Here is a 19,463-nt window from a genome sequence, read left to right as displayed (position 1 = left end):
TTATTTCCTTGAAGTTTCTCTATTTACATAGTATTTACTATCTATTTAGTGGCTTCCTTATAATATTTAATTGTACTTAATTTCCTGAATGATAATGTAATTATGGCAAGATATAATTACATAATAAATCAATTAGTGAAGCCTTTTTTAACATAAAGTCCTGTTAGGAGCAATCTCAAATCTATATATAAACATGTGTTCCTTACTTCAGAGTTCCTACTTTATAAAATACTCCTATTTATATCCATTCTGTTGATTTGTTAGTTCTTTTCTGCAGTTTTCCCATAAGCCGGTTATTCCTTATTCCATTGCTTTTCATGTCTTTCCCCAATTTTTCAAAACCTTTCTACTTTGGTACCAATTTTTTTTAAAGGGCATATTATGCAACATGGCCCTTTTGTTTGAAAATGAAGTCAACCAGATTCTGGGTTTCTGGTTATTGTTGTAGCATTCCAACCAGTTTTAATATACAAAATGCTAGGTAGACCATGTTATCCTTGTGATAAGCTTCTAAAGTCATTCCTTTGTTCTTGGATAAGGACTTGTCCAAATGTTTCTAACTGATGGATAAACAGGGATTTGGGCAAAGGTCTTGAAGAAACTCCTTCCACTACCCTAGTTTTGAGATGTAGAATACTGAAGAGATGTCATTCTTTAGAGGGCCCAGAAATAACTTTTCTTTTTATATATTTGACTACAAGATGTTTGAATACTCTATCAAAATAGCAACAAAATTGAACATACTTCTTTAACACACAATAACTGTTATCAGACTGGCTTATTCAAAATAATCAGTTAATGGGTTAAAAATTATTGTTTCATGATACATGAAACAACGGTTGTTGCTGTGTTGAAAATAGGAGGAAGAGGAGAGTGTATTAGATACGTTGAGTTATTTATAAAAATAATAAAGGTGATATACAAATAAATAATATATAAAAATAAGTGTATAAAACTTAATAGTTTTAAAATTTACATCAAATGTTTAAGAATAGCACATAGCATTAAAAAACATTAAACATTTTAACATTTTAACATTTTTCTCTCTGTTTTTCAGAGAGAAAAAGTATATTTTAAAAGCCCTTATAAAAGTTATGGATGAAGCCAGCATTGTTTTTCTCAGAGTGAATTTCAGAGTTTTGCTTTGAATGAATTGGAAAATTCTTGTGATTTCAGTCATCCAAATGAATGAGTTTTGTTTATTATGGAAGTGTAATATTTTTATAACTTAGTTATAAGTTAATAAAAGTTATATTTTTTATAACTTAGTAAATTGTGAAAAGATTTGAATGGGAAAAAATTTAGCAAAGGATTCTTATTGTAGTGCAGTGATTCTCGAATCTTCCTTTAAGAAAAGAAAAGCAAATCTTGTCTGAGGTGACTAAACTTTATCTGAGGTTGCGTCAAGTTGTCCATAATTTTTAAGTAAAACAATTAAAACATATCGTATTAACAATTAATTCTGTGTTTTGCTTTCAACATGGTTTTTCAATTTCTGATTTCAGCAGGTTGGGGAGAGATGCCTGCTGTCCATGCAAAGCCTGAAGCTTCATGGGGAGAACCTTCCTCCCCTTCTGCTGCAGTTGATAATGGCACTTCAGCCTGGGGGAAGCCCCCTAGCAGTGGTACAGGGTGGGGAGATAACTCTGCTGAGTCAGCAGGGACCTATGGAAGAGTGAGCGCACCAGCTGCTGCCCCAGCACTGTGCAAACCAGGTAAAATCTGTAGTTCATTGATTGGCTTGGCTAAGGTGGAAGAAAAAAAATACTCCTGCTTTTACATTCTTTTTCAATTTAAATAGGCATTCTTTTATGTTGTGGAAGATGAAAGATGTGTCAGCATCTAGAATTGCTGTCCTTTTTTGTTGATTCATCTGTAGGCTCTCCAATTTTATCCCATTGAAGTAAAATATGGTGTTGCTATGATTACAGTTGGCAAGATTTAAAGAGACTAGGGAAGCTTGCTTAAATCTTCCATTTCTTTCCCCCCATAGCTTCTAAATCTTCTATGCAAGAAGGCTGGGGCAGTGGTGGAGATGAAGTAAATCTCAGTACAAGTCAGTGGGAAGATGAAGAAGGAGATATGTGGAATAATACTGCTTCACAAGAGAGCAATTCCTCTTGTAGCTCCTGGGGGAATGTCCCAAAGAAAGGACTTCAGAAGGTAGGACTGAAACAGCTGTGTTACAAGTATCAACAATTTAATAGTCAAATGATTCAAGCAATGATACTGCTTTCTTTACTGAATAACTCAAATCAATTATTATTGTTACAGACCAGAATATTTCATTATTCTATGGAAGAGAAGCTATTGTTTCTGCGTGGTGTTGTTGTTGTTGTTGTTGTTGTTGTTGTTGTTGTTGTATGGGCCTGATACTCCAAAGCAGATATGCTTAACAAAATTAATTCTAAGCAACATGTATTTTGTAGAACCATAAGCTTTTATTAAAACCATATTGCAACAATCACATCAATACAAAAGAATTAGACTACTAAACAGTTGCCTTATAAACACATCTCAACAGACAAAAATTCCAAAGTGAGGGTAGTTCAGCTGAAAAGGCCAGAGTCCCATACCTCAGTCACACCTTAAGAGAGGAGGATCTACAGCATGCCCTTTTGACCCCTGCCTTTTTGATGGACAGTTTTTACCAGGAGCAGAAGATCCCAAGGCTAGCAAGGATCCAATATTATTAGGGGCTTTACAGATAATAGCCAGAATCTTGGTGGAAACACTGTGCTTTGTATTTTTAATAAGAATGTTTGCTATTACTGCGGGTCATATCAGTTACGGGTTTAGTTTGCCCATTTGGATTAACATAAATATTGAAATTATCATTTAACTCTCAAAAGAAGTCTCACTGTTTTATTACATCTTGATATATGGAGGAGAATTGTTTGTGACTGGCATGGCCCATAAACTTAATAAAATATGAATTATTCAGTTAAACCTATGGGAAAATTACTCCAGAAATATTACTAATTTAGTATTCTTATTCTTGAATTAAGAATAAGAATATATACAAACACAATTTAGGTGTCCACTTGATCTTGTGAAGCAAATTAAGACACTGAAAAAACTTACTAAGATTATTTTTTGAGGGGCTATAATACATTTGATTGATCATAGATTATGTATTTATATTTATGATAGGGTTTATGCCCCACCTTAATCAATCAACTCTTGGAGGCTTACATTGAATAAAGCAAAATAACAATCTAAGCATAGAATACTAGTCCCCCCCCTCCAATATACATGAAACATTTTCCTCCCCCAGTTTCCCCAATTTCTATTATTTTTGTATTAATTTTGTGTTATTGTACTTTAATTTTGATTCCATAGTTTTGTACATTGCTTCAGGATAACCAAATACATTAAATGAATAATTTAAAATGACCAAAAGAAAAAGCTCAAAAATTAATGTCAGATGCACAAAATGCAGCCAAGTTGTGCTTTTTACAAATAATAATAATAATAATAATAATTATTATTATTATTTATTTATTTATTTATTTATTAAATTTATATACTGCCCTACTCCCAAAGGACTCAGGGCGGTGAACATCCAAGATAAAATACACGTAATACAAATGTTAAAAACCATTTAAAATATATTAAATACCATGGCCTGAAATTTATAAGACAAATTTAAAATTTAAAACGATTTAAAAAAGAGGTTCAGCCAGGCCAGCCTGCTGGAGAAGGAACGTTTTAAGGGCATGGCAGAAAGCGTGCAGATCTGGGATCCGCCGTATCTCCGGGGGGAACTCGTTCCAGATGGCAGGTGCCCCCACAGAGAAGGCTCTCCCCCTGGGGGCCGCCAGTCAACTCTGTTTGACCGACAACATCCTGAGGAGCCCCTCTCTGTGGGAGCGTACTGGTTGGTGAGAGGCTACTGGTGGCAGAAGGCGGTCTCATAGATACCCTGGTCTTAAGCCATGGAGCGCTCTAAAGGTGGTAACCAAAACCTTGAAGCGCACCCGGAAGACCACTGGGAGCCAGTGCAGCTCGCGCAGGAAGGGCGTCACTTGGGAGCGCCATGTCGCTCCCATAACCACCCGCGTGGCCGCATTCTGGGCCAGCTGGAGCCTCCAGGTGCTCCTCAAGGGGAGCCCCATGTAGAGAGCATTGCAGTAGTCCAGGCGGGAAGTGACAAGGGCATGAGTGACCATACTTAACGAGTCCCGATCCAGAAAGGGCCGCAACTGGCGAATCAGGCGGACCTGATAAAAAGTCCTCCCGGCCACAGCCGTCAAATGCTCTTCTAAAGACAGCTGTGAGTCCAGGAGGACACCCAAGTTGCGAGCCCTATCCATGGGGGCCAACAACTCACCCCCAAAAGTCAGTGATGGCACCAACTCACTATACCGGGATGTCAGAAACCACAGCCACTCGGTCTTGGATGGGTTGAGCCTGAGTCTGTTTCTCCCCATCCAGATCCGCACAGCCTTCAGGCACCGGGACATCACTTCAAGGGCATCATTGGGGTGATCTGGGGTGGAGATGTACAGCTGAGTGTCATCAGCGTACTGATGGTACTTCACCCTGAAACCACGGATGATCTCACCCAGCGGCTTCACATAAATGTTGAACAGAAGGGGTGAGAGGACCGATCCCTATGGCACCCCACATACAAGGGGCCTCGGGGTCGACCTCTGCCCCCGCCAACACAGACTGCGACCGGTCGGAGAGAAAGGAGAACCACCGCAACACGGTGCCCCCCACCCCTAGCTCTTCCAGCCGGTGCAGCATGATACCATGGTCGATGGTATCAAAAGCCACTGAGAGGTCTAATAGGACCAGGACGGAGGAGCAACCCCTGTCCCGAGCCCTCCAGAGATCATTGATCAATGCGACCAATGCCGTTTCCGTGCTGTACCCAGGCCTGAAGCCCGACTGGAACGGATCCAGATAAGCCGATTCATCCAGGTACTGAGGGAGCTGTCGCGCTACCACACTCTCAACAACCTTCGCAACAAAGCGAAGGTTGGAGACTGGAAGATAATTAACCAACACTACCAGGTCCAGGGAAGGCTTCTTGAGGAGAGGTCTCACCACTGCCTCTTTCAAGGCGGCGGGGAAGACACCCTCACTCAAGGAAGCATTTATAATCCCCTGGAGCCAGCCTCGTGTAACCTCCCAAGAAGCCAGCACCAACCAGGAGGGCACAGGTCCAATAAACATGTGGCAGCGCTCAGTCTGCCCAGTATCCTGTCCACGTCTTCGGGAGTCACTGAATCAAACTCTTCCCAGATAATGTTCTCAAGACCTGCCTCCATCCTCTCCCCTGAATCTACCCAGTCAGAGTCGAGATGTTCCCGAATCTGAGTGATTTTGTCATACAGATACTGTACAAAGTCCTCGGCTCTACCCTCCAAGGGGTCCTCCCACACTTCCTGGTGGAGCAGGGAGCGGGTCACCCTAAACAGGGTGGCCGGGTGGTTATCTGATGATGCAATAAGAGCAGAAAAATAATTACATTTTGCCGCTTTTATCGCCACCAGGTAGGTCTTAATATGAGACCTTACCAGTGTTCAGTCCGATTCAGAATGGCTGGCCCTCCAACTGCTCTCCAGGCGTCTTTTTCAGTGCTTCATCTCCCTCAGCTCCTCGGTAAACCAAGGAGCCAAGCGAGATCGGCGCCGAGTCAGAGGCCGCAAAGGCACGACCCGATCCAAAGCTCCAGCAGCCACCCTATCCCAGGCGGCCACCAGGTCTTCGGTCGAGCCGTGAGCCAGAGCCTCAGGAAATGGCCCAAGCTCCGTCTGGAACCAATCCGGGTCCATCAGGCACCTGGGGCAGAACCACCTCATCGGTTCCACCTCCCTGTGGCGGGGTGTAGCAGTTCGAAGGTCAAAGCGAAGGAGAGAATGATCCGACCATGACAAGGGTTCAGTTACTATATCCCCTATATCAAGATCATTCAGCCACTGACCAGAGACAAAAACCAAGTCCAGAGTGTTTCCCCCCTATGTGAGTAGGGCCATGCACTAACTGGGTCAGGTCCATAGCCGTCATGGAAGCCATGAACTCCCGCGCTGTCTCAGACGCTTCACCGATGGATGGCAGGTTAAAATCCCCCATGACCATAAGCCTAGGGGTATCAACCGCCACCCTGGCTATAACATTGAGCAGTTCGGGCAGGGCCGCTGCCACATGGCAGGGAGCCAGGTATGTGATCAGCAAGCCCATCTGCACCCCATGACCCCACTTCACCAGGAGGGACTCACATCCGGCAATCTGAGGAACAGTGGTCTCTCTCGGACCAAGACCTTCTTTTATAACAACAACCACCACCCCGCCCCTACCCTGTGACCTCGGCTGATGAAATGCGCGGAAACCAGGTGGGCACATTTCAACGAGGGAGACCCCCCCTCTTGGCCCAATCAGGTCTCCGTAATACCTGCCAGATCCGCTTCCCCCTCCTGAACAAGATCACAAATGAGGGGGGCTTTATTTACTATGGATCTGGCGTTGCATAACATCAGCCGAAGGTCCGAAGTGGAGAAATTCAATTCTCCACTTTTCCATTTAACACCAATAAGAATATCTGCCTTCATCTTTAAAGAAACATTTCCTCTATATGTCTAACAGGAATTTCAAATGCTAATTTAATTTGAAATTAGGATCAAACTATAGTTTACTCATTTATTCATTAATTGCAGTTTAAACCTAAGGTCTCAAAGTTTATATGGATGCCTACAAGTCTCCAAAATTGTTAATCTCGCATGATAGGTTGCTCAGATCAATAAAAAAGCATCTACTTCTATTTTTTTTTTCCCTGATCCATAGGAATAGAAGAGAGAAAACTGGTGGTAAACCCCAAAATCACTGCTGTTTCTATTTATTGCCATGTCCAAAATGCTTCATATTCAAAATATTATACTACAGTAATCATATATATCTTGGCCCTACTGATAATTTAAGGGAAATATATATATTTAGGCTGCAATCCTGTATCTACTTAGTAGGAAATAAGGCAGGGCTACCATTAGGGTTACAAAAAGCTCATTATTTTCTTTGCTGCCATCTAATGTTTGTCCAGATTTGCCAGTGCTAGAGTAAAGTTAATTAAATGCAATAGACTTTTTCTGAGTACATATGTTTAGAATTGGGTTTTCTTATTTCTTTTCATTTTCCTAGGGCATGAAGACATCTAGTAAGCAAGATGAGGCCTGGATCATGAATCGTCTGATAAAACAGCTTACAGACATGGGCTTCCCAGTAAGTTATATTCAAATTTCAACATATTCTAAATGTGAAATTGATTCTCTTCTAAGCAATACATAACATGTCATTAAGATCTAAGTGAGTTGACAAAAAAATAGCTGATAAATTTCAAAAAAAATACAGAGTATATCTAGCTATTGCCTCTAGAGATTAGAGGCAATAGCATGGAGTGAGGGACAGAAAGGGGATAACTTCAAAAGTTGAAACCAATGTGAAACCAGCTCCATCCCTTTTGTTCAAATGAAGCACTGTTGTACATATTGAAGGAAACTGAGCTTGGGTTACAGTGCTCCTTTTGTCATATTTATGAAAGCAATTAATCTTGTAGATGCCTGGGATTAGAGGCTCTTAATTTTCATTCTGGAAAAATTGGCAGAAAGCTGGTTAAAGGTAAAATTGTTTAGCATGTAGAAGATGGTAACTTGTTAAGAACCAGTATCCTTGTACAAAATTAAATTTTAGCAATCTCTGAGAATTCTATTTTACTTTCAAAAGATGTTTTAAAAATCAGATTAAAGACTCCTGAGGATATTTTTTTGATATCAGTTGTAGATTGCCTGAGGAAGTCTTAATGTAATTAGTAACTTGTTACAAAACAAAAGATTTATTAGTTTTGCAGATTCTTTTGTATGTCCAGTGTAACATTTTTTTTCCATGTCATTCTTCCAGTCTGTCATTTTTAAATCCACTTTCAAAGTCACAATCAAGTCAGATAATCCTTGTCCTCTCAGACCCAGATAAAATTAGCTTCTGGTTCCATTGCTCGAAAATATCCTTCAATATGTCCAGTGTTAATATACTGTATTTTGTTTCATTTTGTACAAACAGTCCCTGGGTTAAGAACATCTGAGCAACCCATATTTATGAATGAGATGCCTATTACTAAAACTGGCAGACACATTGTCCTTTCTTAAGCCAAAGAACCACTGAATCTTCACAATATTTTTATGATCTGCTGAAGCTGTGTTTTTAATATACAGCCTGTTTTCAATAGTTCTTTAAAACATTGCACAACTTCAGCCATTCATTGGCTTGAGGAAGGTGAATGCCATCCACCATTTTTAGTAAAAGGCAATCCATTTGTAAGTAAGAGTTTCAATTTACATACAAATTCAAGTGAATGACAGAGTTAGGAATCAAACTCGTTCTTAATCTGGAGGGCTGCCTGTATTAGCAAGTCAAGTAAGTTGAAATTAAGTTTAAAAATCTTGCTAAAAGTAACAAGGTATTTTACTGCAAATGTGTGAAAGAGGAAGAAGGGATTGGGTGCAATCCTAAAACATCAGCATTGATAAAATCACCATCAATCAATTGCAAAAGACAGCTTTGCTTGGAATGGTTTACATCCCATGACAATACCTTTCACACTATCAAACAACATCTCTCTATCCCTGGTCTTTGGGAAAGACTCGATAGGTGGATTAAAAATGCCAACTCTTGTCTAAACATCTGGCTGAATGTGTGATGGACCAGAATTTATTAAATTTGTATGCTGCCCAATTCTCAGTGACTCTGAGTGATTCACAACAATCAAAGAAATTACAACAAAATCAATAAAAGATAAAAGTTGGCAAGAATGATAAAGTGAGCAGTCTCACTCTCCCTTGCCAAAAGTCTGAATGAAAAAAGAAGTGAATAAGAGATAATTAAGAGAAAAAAATCAAAACACCAGTAGAATGGGTCTATGGAGAAATCTGTGTAAACCCTATCATTTCATTGTTCTATAGTTTATTTGAAGAGGATTATGCTAGGGTATAGTATGCAGTTTTGGGTTGTTGTTGTAGTAGTCTAGCATTTATAGTTACAAGATTTTATTATTTTTATTGCATATTATTTTTTTGGTCTTTTTATTATTAGTATTCTTTGTTTTAAAACAATTCAAAATGCAGATAAAATACCAAGAAACAACACAAGAGCAAACTATCCTTAAAGTTAAAAAGCAAACAAACAAATGAAAAAGATCTATATATTAAACTTACAGTTACTAGTTTGCTGAAAATATTATATAATACTATATAATCAGATACAAAATATTATTTAAAATATAAAATCTGTGCCAAAGAATAACATATTGCTTCATCCTTTGGTAGAAAATATTACCTTTTCCAGAATGGATAAATTGCACATTTCTAAAAGCCAATCTAGTATCTAGAATAATGTCACTTTTCCAATTTCTCATTATTATTCTTAGACATCTCACATGCACTGCACAGTCATAATTCCTTATAGATAGTCTGATTCCAAAGCTTTGATGAATAATTCAACATCACATTAACTTCTTTAACATTTAAAGGTTTGCCCATAAATCTACTTATGTGTATTAAAATACTATTTCAGAAAACTATCATATGTTCAATGAACTCTTTTTTTTTTTTTACATCTTCAACAAGAAAGACTGATTTTTTTTAATATATTCTTTAGGGTGTTCCCATTTACTGTAACTATAATTATTTTTATGAATCAGATTTAATTTCAAATCTGTTGATATCATTTTAACATTTCTAAGAATATGAAGCCTTTGAAGGCCATTTTGGCTCTTTCTAGTTCTTTGGTCCATGTTTCAAATATCATAATAATGCCTACCTTAAATATTCTTGATTTTTGATAAAGTTATGTTATGGATTTATCTTCTGAAAGCACCTCTGCCTCTATTACATATTTCTATACAATTGTTTCAAAACGATAAAGCTCCTAGCCTAGGTGGTTTTCCAATGGAATGGTACAATGCATTTGCAAATTTTCTGGCCATGTACAATCACAGTTTGTTAAAAAAATTAATAGTTTAGTAAAAAAATAATAATAATTTATTGGATGTACCTAAAATATAAATGGACTGCAAGAAAAGAACCCAGCTCAAAGGTTATAAAAAACCCCCTTCATTTCAACCCTAAACTACGAATATTCTCCTCTATAGAATGGAATATATTTTTTTCAGAGCCCTCTCTGTGGGCACGTGCACCATCACCCCAGCCCAGCTTCATCACGTTTCTCCATTGTGTTTTTCACCATCGTTTGTAAGACAAAAAAAGGGTGTGAAATAGCATTCCGCCTTTGTCGCAGGACATTTGCTGTTGCTGCCTCCATGGCCTGCCCCTTGCGCAGCACAGTGAAATTTAACATGCTTCACAATGGGGAAAACAAGGTCCCAACCTTCTCCTGGAGGCCATTATGATGCGGAGCCACAATGTGACCCTGCATCATCGTGGGCTCGCTCTCGCCTCCTGGATGTCAGTTGCTTTTCCTGCAGAGCTGCCTATATTGGAATGCCCTGCCTCCCTGCCGTCCAGCTGGTCTTCAGCTCTCTGCCAACCAGCTGAATGTGGGCACGCTGCTCCCGGGCTCCTCAGCTTCAGGATGTCAGATTCCCACCATCCAGCACCAGTTCAGGGGTTCCTTCCCTCCTCCCCCATCCCCAGGAGAGACAGGGAAAGAGAGAGAGGGGGGAAAGAGAGAGAGAGAGAAACAGAGGAAGGCAGAGAGAGAGAGAGAGAGAGAGAGCGTGAGAGAGAGAGAGAGAAGGAGGGAAAGAGAGAGATAGGGAGGGAGAAAAGAGAGAGGAAGGAAAGAGAAACAGATAGAGGGAGGGAGGGAAAGAAAGAAAGGGAGGGAGGGAGGGAAAGAGAGAGGGAGGGAAAGAAAGGGGGAAAAGGGAGGGAAAGAGAGAAATGATATTACAAAAGTTTTTGTTTTTTATTGTTGCTAAACAATATTTCAAAAGCAGAAAAAAATGAAGGCATAAAAGTACATTTATGACATTTTTCTTAGAACAATTAGATGAACTCTGCATTGTTTATCATTATTTTAAGTAGTAAAACTTCATTATTCAAGTTAAATTGCTGTGTTGGCACTTTGCAATAAATAGGTTTTGGGGTGCAGTTTGGGCATTTGGACTCTAAAAGGTTCGCCATCACTGCCTTAGGCACTAACATGACACAATTATATAGAGGGTTGATTTTGTCATTTCCATATATTAAGTATCTTGGATTTTACATTTATCAAAATATTTCTAGTTATGTGATGTGGAAATAAATACTTTGAATTTATTATTTTAAAAAACAAATGGGATATAAATAGAGAAACTAAAATCCCCTTATGTTTGTGGGGAAAATGAATATTATTAAAATTAATAATCTTCACTTTATTTATGTCCTTAGAGGTATCATAATATGAATACCAAATAAACATTTTCTTCAGATTGACAGGCTACTTCATTTATTTGCAATAGTAGTCCACCATGTTTCCATTAGCTAAATTGAAATTACCATTTGAGAATGGTGGCTTTAATTTATCTGATTTGAAAACTATCATTGGGCTTATATTTTATTACCATTGCAAATTAAAATTTAGTGAAATATCATCCTCTATTGGGGTTATGTTGGAATTTTATTATTTATTCCCCTTGCGGTCATGACAAGTTCTTAGAACAATATGTGTTAGAAAGTACAATTGTTCCCAGGCTGTGAGAATATTGGGGCATAGATTAGTTTTTGATAATGACACTTACGAATATTTAACTCCTTGGAAAATTTCTATTTTAAAAATGGGTGGTAAAATGTTATTGGAAAGTATGGGCAAAATCCAGGATAATGACTTCAAATCAATAATTGTGTAATCATTAAGGATTTTTCCCAATTCCAAGTCAAATTTTTCTAGTTCTCAACAGTTTTCAACTTAAGCATTTTTGATGGCTCAGAATAGGCTAGATCAAGGGTGTCAAACTCAAATTTCATTGAGGGCTGCCTCAGGGTTGTGTTTGACTTCAAGGGGCCAGGGTGGGTGTGGCCAAGGTGGATGTGACCAGCTCGACGTCACTTGTGTCAGGTGCACCTGTGGTAGGCCAAGGCTCTGCTAGCAAAAACAGGCTCCCGAGCTCTGTTTTTGGCTGCGATGGCCTCCTGCAACCCTCTGCCAGAGAAAACGGAGCTTGGGAGAGCCACGTGCAGTCCTCCCAAGCTCCGTTTTCACTGGCAGAGGCATTGCTGGCCAGTCCTTCGCTGTTTCCAGGGTGGCCCTGTGGGCCAGATCTAAGCATCCCATGGGCCAGATCTGCAGTGGGCCTTGAGTTTGACATCCCTGGGCTAGATACCTTGGCCGTTTCAGAGGTATCTGAGATTCTTTCTATTACATGGAATCCACGACATGGGTTTTGGGCTATGATTGCCAAATATAGGCAATCATATTGCTTATTTCCAGTTTGTAGGCAATTATTTACAGTTTGGGGGCAGGCTCTGAAACTGAACTGGGGGACTTATATTTTCCATAGTAAATTTGAAAGCTGGCACCATGGTTATTTCCTATTTCAAATGGTTGAACCTAAAATTGATATTTTAAGTTTAAGTTCACCAACTGTTGCACACCTAGACATTTCTTGATCTGGAGGTCTTGGCAGGTGATCAGTTGTATGTATCTCTTTGCTATGAAAAGCTTTGTTTGCTGTTTCAATACATTAACTTGCTGTTTGAGCACAGGGCACAGTCCCTCCCCCACTTTAGTTGCAAACGTCTGACTATTAGCTGTTGAAATGTCAATTATTATCACCTCTTAACATAAGGAGAGTATACTTGAGGTGCTTGTAGAATGTTCTTATATATAGTTATAAACTCTGTTTTGTGCAGTTAGTAACCAACACATTTTCTTATTTTTGCAGAGAGAGCCAGCAGAAGAGGCCTTAAAGAGTAACAGTATGAATCTAGATCAGGCCATGAGTAAGTACTTTTGTAAATGATATACCTATTGATATGAGTGATAATTGTTCTGTTTCAATAAAATAAACTGCATTATTTTAAAACCATTTTATGTAAGAATTGGGTAGGCTGTAAATCTGTACTAATTCAGTGCTTTAGAAGAAAAGTGTAGTGAAAGCAATATAAATGTAACTTCATCTTGGCTTGGATAAAGATTCCTAATTTTCTTATGACATTTTCATATTTGCTTTACCATTTACAGGTGCTCTGCTGGAAAAGAAGGTGGAAATGGACAAGCGTGGAATGGGAGTAGCTGACTACAATGGAATGGTCACCAAACCCCTTGGCTGCCGCCCACCACCAATCTCCAAAGAGTCTTCCATGGACCGCCCCACCTTCCTTGACAAGGTAGGGGCAACATTCTGGAGTTAAAAATAAATAAATAACGGAAGATGACAACAACTGGTGAAAGTTTGATTAACAAAGGAGAAAATAATAGAGATAGGTATTCTCTTTGCTTGTCTCCTGTTGATAATCTCATTCTCTAAACTTTCTAACTTGCTGTAGTAAGATTACAGGAATCAACAGAATGCATTAATCAGGAGGGACTCACATGATTCAGCAAGTTAAAGCAATCAAATGAAGTCTTTTGGATTTATCCTTCATTTATTTATTTGTCAAATTTGTGTAGCCTTTTATCTCACAACATGCGTACAACAGTCGAGCAACAAGAAATATAAAAACAAGAAATATAAAAAAATATAAAATCCAGATTAAAAATAAATATTATAAAAATATATACAGACCCTCAGCAAAAGAAGAATAATCATCTAGCATATCTGAGCATATCTACAGTTCCCTGGGAACCTCAGACCTGATTATATAACCAGGTCTTGGGACATTTCCAAAATGTCAAAAAAGATGGCATCAATCTAATTTCAAGGGGAAGAATGTTCCATGAAAAGGGCACCATGATAGAGATGTCTATCATGTCACTGGGACCCATCATATGTAGGTCCCTAGCTGATGGTATCCACAGTATGCCCCCTTTTCCAGATCTAGTCCAGCAGGCTGATGTGATCGGGAAGAGATGGTCTCTCAAATATCCCAATCCTTTGCCATGAAAGATTTTAAAGGTTAAAAACAGCATCTTGAATTGGACACAGATGCAAACTGGCAACCAGCACAGAAGTATAACATGTCCTGTTAAGGATGTAGATAACTACTCACACCACTGCATTCTGTATCAGCTGAAGCTTCCAGATACTCTTCAAAGACAGCACTGCATGTAGAGTGCATACAGTAGTTCAATCTGGAAATGACAAGGGTATGAGTGATTGTAAGCAGGGCCTGCAAATCCAGGAACAAGCGCAACTGGAACATAAGACAAAGGCAAAGGCATGTCTTCCTAGCCATGACTGCCACCTGCTCATCTAGCAGAAGTCACAAGTCTAGGAGGGTCCCCAGGTTGCAAATAGAGTCTGACTGAGGCAGTGCAACCCTATCCAGTTTCAAAGATAGTATAGTCCTGGAATCAGTCATTTTCATTGTTTCAGAAGGACCAAAATCCAGGAGCAGTATTCCTAAAAAACAGGAAGAAAATGTTTTAATCTTAGGAAGCTATAATTAAGGCAAAAAATAATATTAAAAATCATACACTTTTTCTATATTTAAAATAGGATTTAACTTAAGGGAACTTTTCCCTTTCTTCCATTCGGGGTTTTTTTGTGTGTGTGTGTGTGTTCCCTAGCTTGCTTTATATAAATTACTTTGATATTAGTTGGTCTTTGAGTCCTTTTAATAGTATTGGTTTTTAATAGGCAGGTAGTCAATAGGTATATGAATAGAAACATCCATAACCAAATTATTGAATTAAATTTCTCCAGTATGTGACCAAATTGGTATTTCACATTGCTCTTATCAAAAGCTGATGAAAACAAAGTAAAATAAATCAAATGTGCTAAATTCCAATTCTTTTAGAGTTTCAAATTAAATTTTATAGATTTTGCTCCCCATATTTAAATTAGCACTTATCAAAGAGATTAAGTTTAGAGCCATATGTTAGCTTCTTAACAACATTCCATGATATGCTGGATGTAAGCATTAGTTTTACAAAGTAGAACACTCATGATTAGCAGAAAGACGGGATATTGAATACTGTTCGTATTTGAGACTCAAGGCAGGATTGCAAAGAGCAGAGGGAAGAAATCTTTGAACCTGTTACTGTCATGCAAGCTGCAATTTGTGGAGCATGATGGATATCCTTGCAGAATGTTAAGCATGTTGAGCTGAAAGGCCTTAAGGATATGACTAGAAAATGTCAGGGTCCTCCCTTAGGGCTTTCCAGCATTAAATAAACATCAATTTGATTGATAATAAAGAAACGTTGAGGCTTCTGGGGGGCAGAGTGGAGGGGAGAACCTCTAGCAGGATTTATTTAGAACGTCAGAGATTTTTTATATATGATTGGCATTGAATATTGTTTTCCCTGCTTCAGGAACATAGAGTATTCCCTGATAATCTGAGTGAATGGTGAGAAGATAATGCAGGTTAACTGTAAAATAATTATTTTTAGGAAGTTAATGAAGCACATGTATTCTTGAAGCTACTTTTGTTTGCAAAGTACAGAGCAAGTTCAATACTTCTTTTCCTACCATGCTTCAGGTTTTAAGTTGAATGGTATTCCCCTGCTTAAGAGGATATTTAGGCATCAAAAAATTAAATATATATACAGTATAATGCATTGTAGAGTTAATTGTAATAATTCACCATGAAGTGATGGCATGTGTGGCCAAATGAAAATGCATGTATGCAAAGGTCCTTATAGTCATACCCTACACCTGGAATTCAAACAAAATCCAGGAAGACCCCGAGCTGGAGACCAGCTCTGTCTCTGCAAGCATGATGCCATCCAGCATCAAAGAAAGGCTGTCTCTCAACTCAATAGCTTGTGTGGACTGTAGGTAGTATTTAGCATGCAGTTATGTTTAATGGCAGTAGAATTCCTGTTTTATCATGTTTTTTCCCCCAATAAACACTTTCTCTGTGGGAAGATTTATTATAGTTAGTTTCAAAATCTTCATAAATATTTTTGTAAAATTTTAAACCATCTACAGGAAATATTCTTGTACTTCAAGTCCACCTGGCCCATAATTCATTTATAACTTTCCACAATCAACATATTAGTCACCCTTTTGCTTATTATTTTTTTTAAAAAATCTTTTTAAAGTCCTTAAATTTCATTGAACGTCTTTCCTCAAGGATAGACTCACCCAGTGTAATGAAACTTGCATTTCTGAAGGTTCTTATCATCCAAAAGTCATTAACAAGCAATTTCCTAAGTTAAGAAAGGAAGTATGGAAATCCAATGTCCATTTGAACATTGAATGACTTGCCCCAATTCCCAGAGCTCTAAAATGTGCAGAACCTGCTTTGTGGCATGCAAAGCCCTTTGCACCACACTGCTAGGCTGGAGCTGGGGCAAGGCTTCACGCTGCATTGAAGCTCAGGGGCTCTTACAAACCCAGAGCTGCATCACACCAGCCCAGTCCTAGCCTCAGTCACCCTTGCTACCCTATATTCCAAGGCCCCTGCCGCTCTGCACTCTGTTTCCCCAGCTGACTTTCACCATCTTTCTACTCCCACTTGCTGATGAGGCATGCATGGCCTGGCCCTTCAAGAAGCAGCTGCTAACCACATTAGGCCATCTTCTCCAGGTCTTGTGAGGAGACCTCTGAGCATAACCTGAAGAAAAGATTTGTGTAGCCAGTAACTGCCTTGTGGAGGGCCATGCTGGCCATGCTTACCAGATGTCGGAACAGGAAAATAATGGAAGTCAGCTAGCATAGCAGGGGCCGCAAAGTGCTTGGGGGAAAAAGGAACATTGATGGTGTGGTGATAAGTGGTGGCAGGCGTTAAAGCACCCCTTTGGTCATAGGTGTGGGAAGGCTGCCAAGCACCTGAATTTTGGGGACTCGTATGTCCCTTCATTCAGCCCCACCATAACTTTAAACAGAGCGCAAATGATCATAGTCTTAGACGTGTATGTGTCAGAAGAAAAGGAGAAGAAGGAGAGAGCACTTGTATCCAAAATTTGCTCTTATTCATCTATTTATTATTATTGCTGAATTCTTGCTTTTGGAACAGATGCAAATATTTCAAAATCCTTTCTATCATTTACTCTTCTCCTTGAATATGGTTTCTTTCATTTTGAGGCAGATCATAGCTTAAACCAGACTGGTAAACTATCATTTGTACTATCTCTACAAAGCAAAGTGGAAACCAGTTGCTGGTTTTAACTTTAAGCTGTGCAAGTAGTTCCTAAAGAAGAGAATATTTGTAGCTCCAGGTTGAACTGTGGAGTCCTTTGTGTGCCAGAGCTTAGTTGTTTGCTTGTTACCTGATTAGGTAACATCATCAATGCTAGCCATTGTGGAGTTTGCTACCTGTTTATATACAGTAGTTTGTCCTGCTGTTGTTGATGGGGATGTGGTTTTCTCTTCAGTAGTCCCTTGATTAGGGTACTGTTTTCTGCTTGATTGTTATCTGGTATTGATCCCTGCTTATCTGAATGTTGGTTGTTGAAGAAGATGTGTTTGGTCTTTTTGTTTTCCTTCTTAGCTTTTTTATTTTCTTTTTTGAATGATGTGTAAATGTAGTTTATCACTGTCTGTCTATTGGTGGCTGATTTGTCTGAATGCCAAGCTTCCAGGAATTCCCTGGCATTTCTGAATTTAGCTTGGTCTGGGATGCTTACCGTTTCCCAGTTGAAACAATGGTTAAGTCTGTCTATCAGCTGTGAGACTAAGGAATTTTCATAGTGTGTTCTGACTGTTAGTTGGTTTTATGAACACGCCCTGCTAATCTTCTGCCTGTCTGTCCTACATAATGGTTGTTATAGTGTTTATATTGTATGCTGGAGATGACTACTGATTTTTACTTTTTCTCCTCTCCACCCTGTCTGGAGGACAAAGAAACCTCCATAGTAAATAGGCAGTTAATGAAATTTTATTGGTTGTTCCTTGAAGGATCAGAATTATTATGTGTATCACTGGAACTGAAATAAAAGTATCTGTTTCTTCAGCTTCTTAAGAAATCTGTCATTGTTAGAAACATAATTATATCCTGGTTTTTGTTGAGACAAGCTGTGGAGATAGTTACCTAGAGAATTATGCACCATTATTAAGCCTAAATATTTATACTCAGTCCTTTTACCTGAACAGTCAGATCTATATAATTGTGTTTATGCTTTAGACTGCAATTGACAATTTATCCAAGAATCCTATGTAGTATTTAGATTAAGGCACCCTGCTTTGAGATGAATTGTCATAGCAATCTCCTTGTCTTCTTTCCCATTTCCTAAACTACTAACTGGTTTTTTTTTTTAAAAAAAAACTTTACTGTTTTACAATGCTTTCAGTACTGTGCTAATATATTCTTTTTAAAGTTTTGCTCATTCACACAATGAACAGGAGACTGTATAGCTGTGCTAATAGAATGTATTTTCCTAACAGCTTTTTTACAGGTTAGAATATACCTAAACTACAGATGATTATGCATATTGCCAGAGGCTAACTAAGTGATCACTGAAGTTTTGGCAGTCTTAATGTCACAAAAGTGACTATGTTCCAAAATAGTAATGATGCAAAAATGCAGTGTTGGTTTTCTTCAGAATTACTATATGTTTTTGGGATAGTTTAAAAAAAATAGAAAAGAAAATAATTTGATATGAAAGTAGAAATTAAAAATAGAAATAGTAATGTTTTTTTCCACGGGAGGATATTTAATTGTTCCAAAAGAGGCACGTAATGTTGCAATGTAATTCCTGCCTTAAAAGTGTTTCAACAAGAGTTTGTTTCTTTTCATATTTGAGAATGATTATATATTTACAATTATGCATTTAAAAATTTAAAAACAAAAAGTAAAGACAAACAGTATCTTAATTCTGTTTCTCTTTTTCTTCTTCCTTCCACTCCATACTTTTCATTATGTATTCCTCATGCCTTTTTAAACAATATTTTGATCTTTTATTCATCCATGTTCCACTTATATTTCCATGGGAAACTGTTTTGTGCACTGTCTGTACCTGGACACTGCACACAGCTCACCCTTTCTTTTTTCAATCAGGATGGCGGCCTAGTGGAAGAGCCCACTACTTCACCATTTTTGCCTTCACCAAGCCTGAAGCTCCCCCTTTCAAACAGTGCACTCCCTAATCAGACCCTGGGTGGGATTGCCTCAGGGCTGGGCATGCAAAACTTGAATTCTTCTAGACAGGTAAGGTACCTTTTCAGTGACAACTGTGTGAAAGTCGGTTGCTGTCTTAGTAAAAGGAATATGTTTTTTTTTTCCTATTTCAATATCCTTTTTTCAAATGTAAGTAGTAAATGAGTCTAAATCAAAATGCAATTTGGCATCTAGACCTTCTTCAAAGGGAAGTCATTACTATAGGAGATAAACAAAAGTCTTTTAGCTAAATATTATGCCTTTGCTTTTCTACTGCTGCTTCTCTCCACAACTCCTGCTTCTATTTCTTTTCTTCCCTGCTGC

At 38.5% G+C, this 19,463-nt stretch overlaps 1 protein-coding gene across 18 annotated transcripts in view; it reads left to right on the top strand.

Moving 5' to 3' along the window:
- The window catches only part of TNRC6C (trinucleotide repeat containing adaptor 6C), a 597,645-nt gene that overhangs the window by 546,324 nt on the left and 31,858 nt on the right, over positions 1-19,463 (top strand). For 8 of the 18 annotated variants that reach the window (XM_060688657.2, XM_060688660.2, XM_034408534.3 and 5 more), the window contains 6 exons: positions 1,506-1,715; positions 1,994-2,163; positions 7,144-7,224; positions 12,878-12,935; positions 13,177-13,322; positions 19,041-19,190. In XM_060688657.2, coding sequence (XP_060544640.1) covers positions 1,506-1,715; positions 1,994-2,163; positions 7,144-7,224; positions 12,878-12,935; positions 13,177-13,322; positions 19,041-19,190 — 815 coding nt within the window. The remainder of the gene's footprint in view (positions 1-1,505; positions 1,716-1,993; positions 2,164-7,143; positions 7,225-12,877; positions 12,936-13,176; positions 13,323-19,040; positions 19,191-19,463) is intronic. The other 10 variants (XM_034408533.3, XM_087887226.1, XM_087887230.1 and 7 more) reach the window with 3 other exon arrangements.

The sequence above is a fragment of the Pantherophis guttatus genome, chromosome 2 (genome assembly GCF_059756535.1).
Source record: "Pantherophis guttatus breed Tessera chromosome 2, ASM5975653v1, whole genome shotgun sequence".
Lineage (NCBI taxonomy): Eukaryota > Metazoa > Chordata > Lepidosauria > Squamata > Colubridae > Pantherophis > Pantherophis guttatus.
This window is presented reverse-complemented; position numbering and strand designations above follow the sequence as displayed.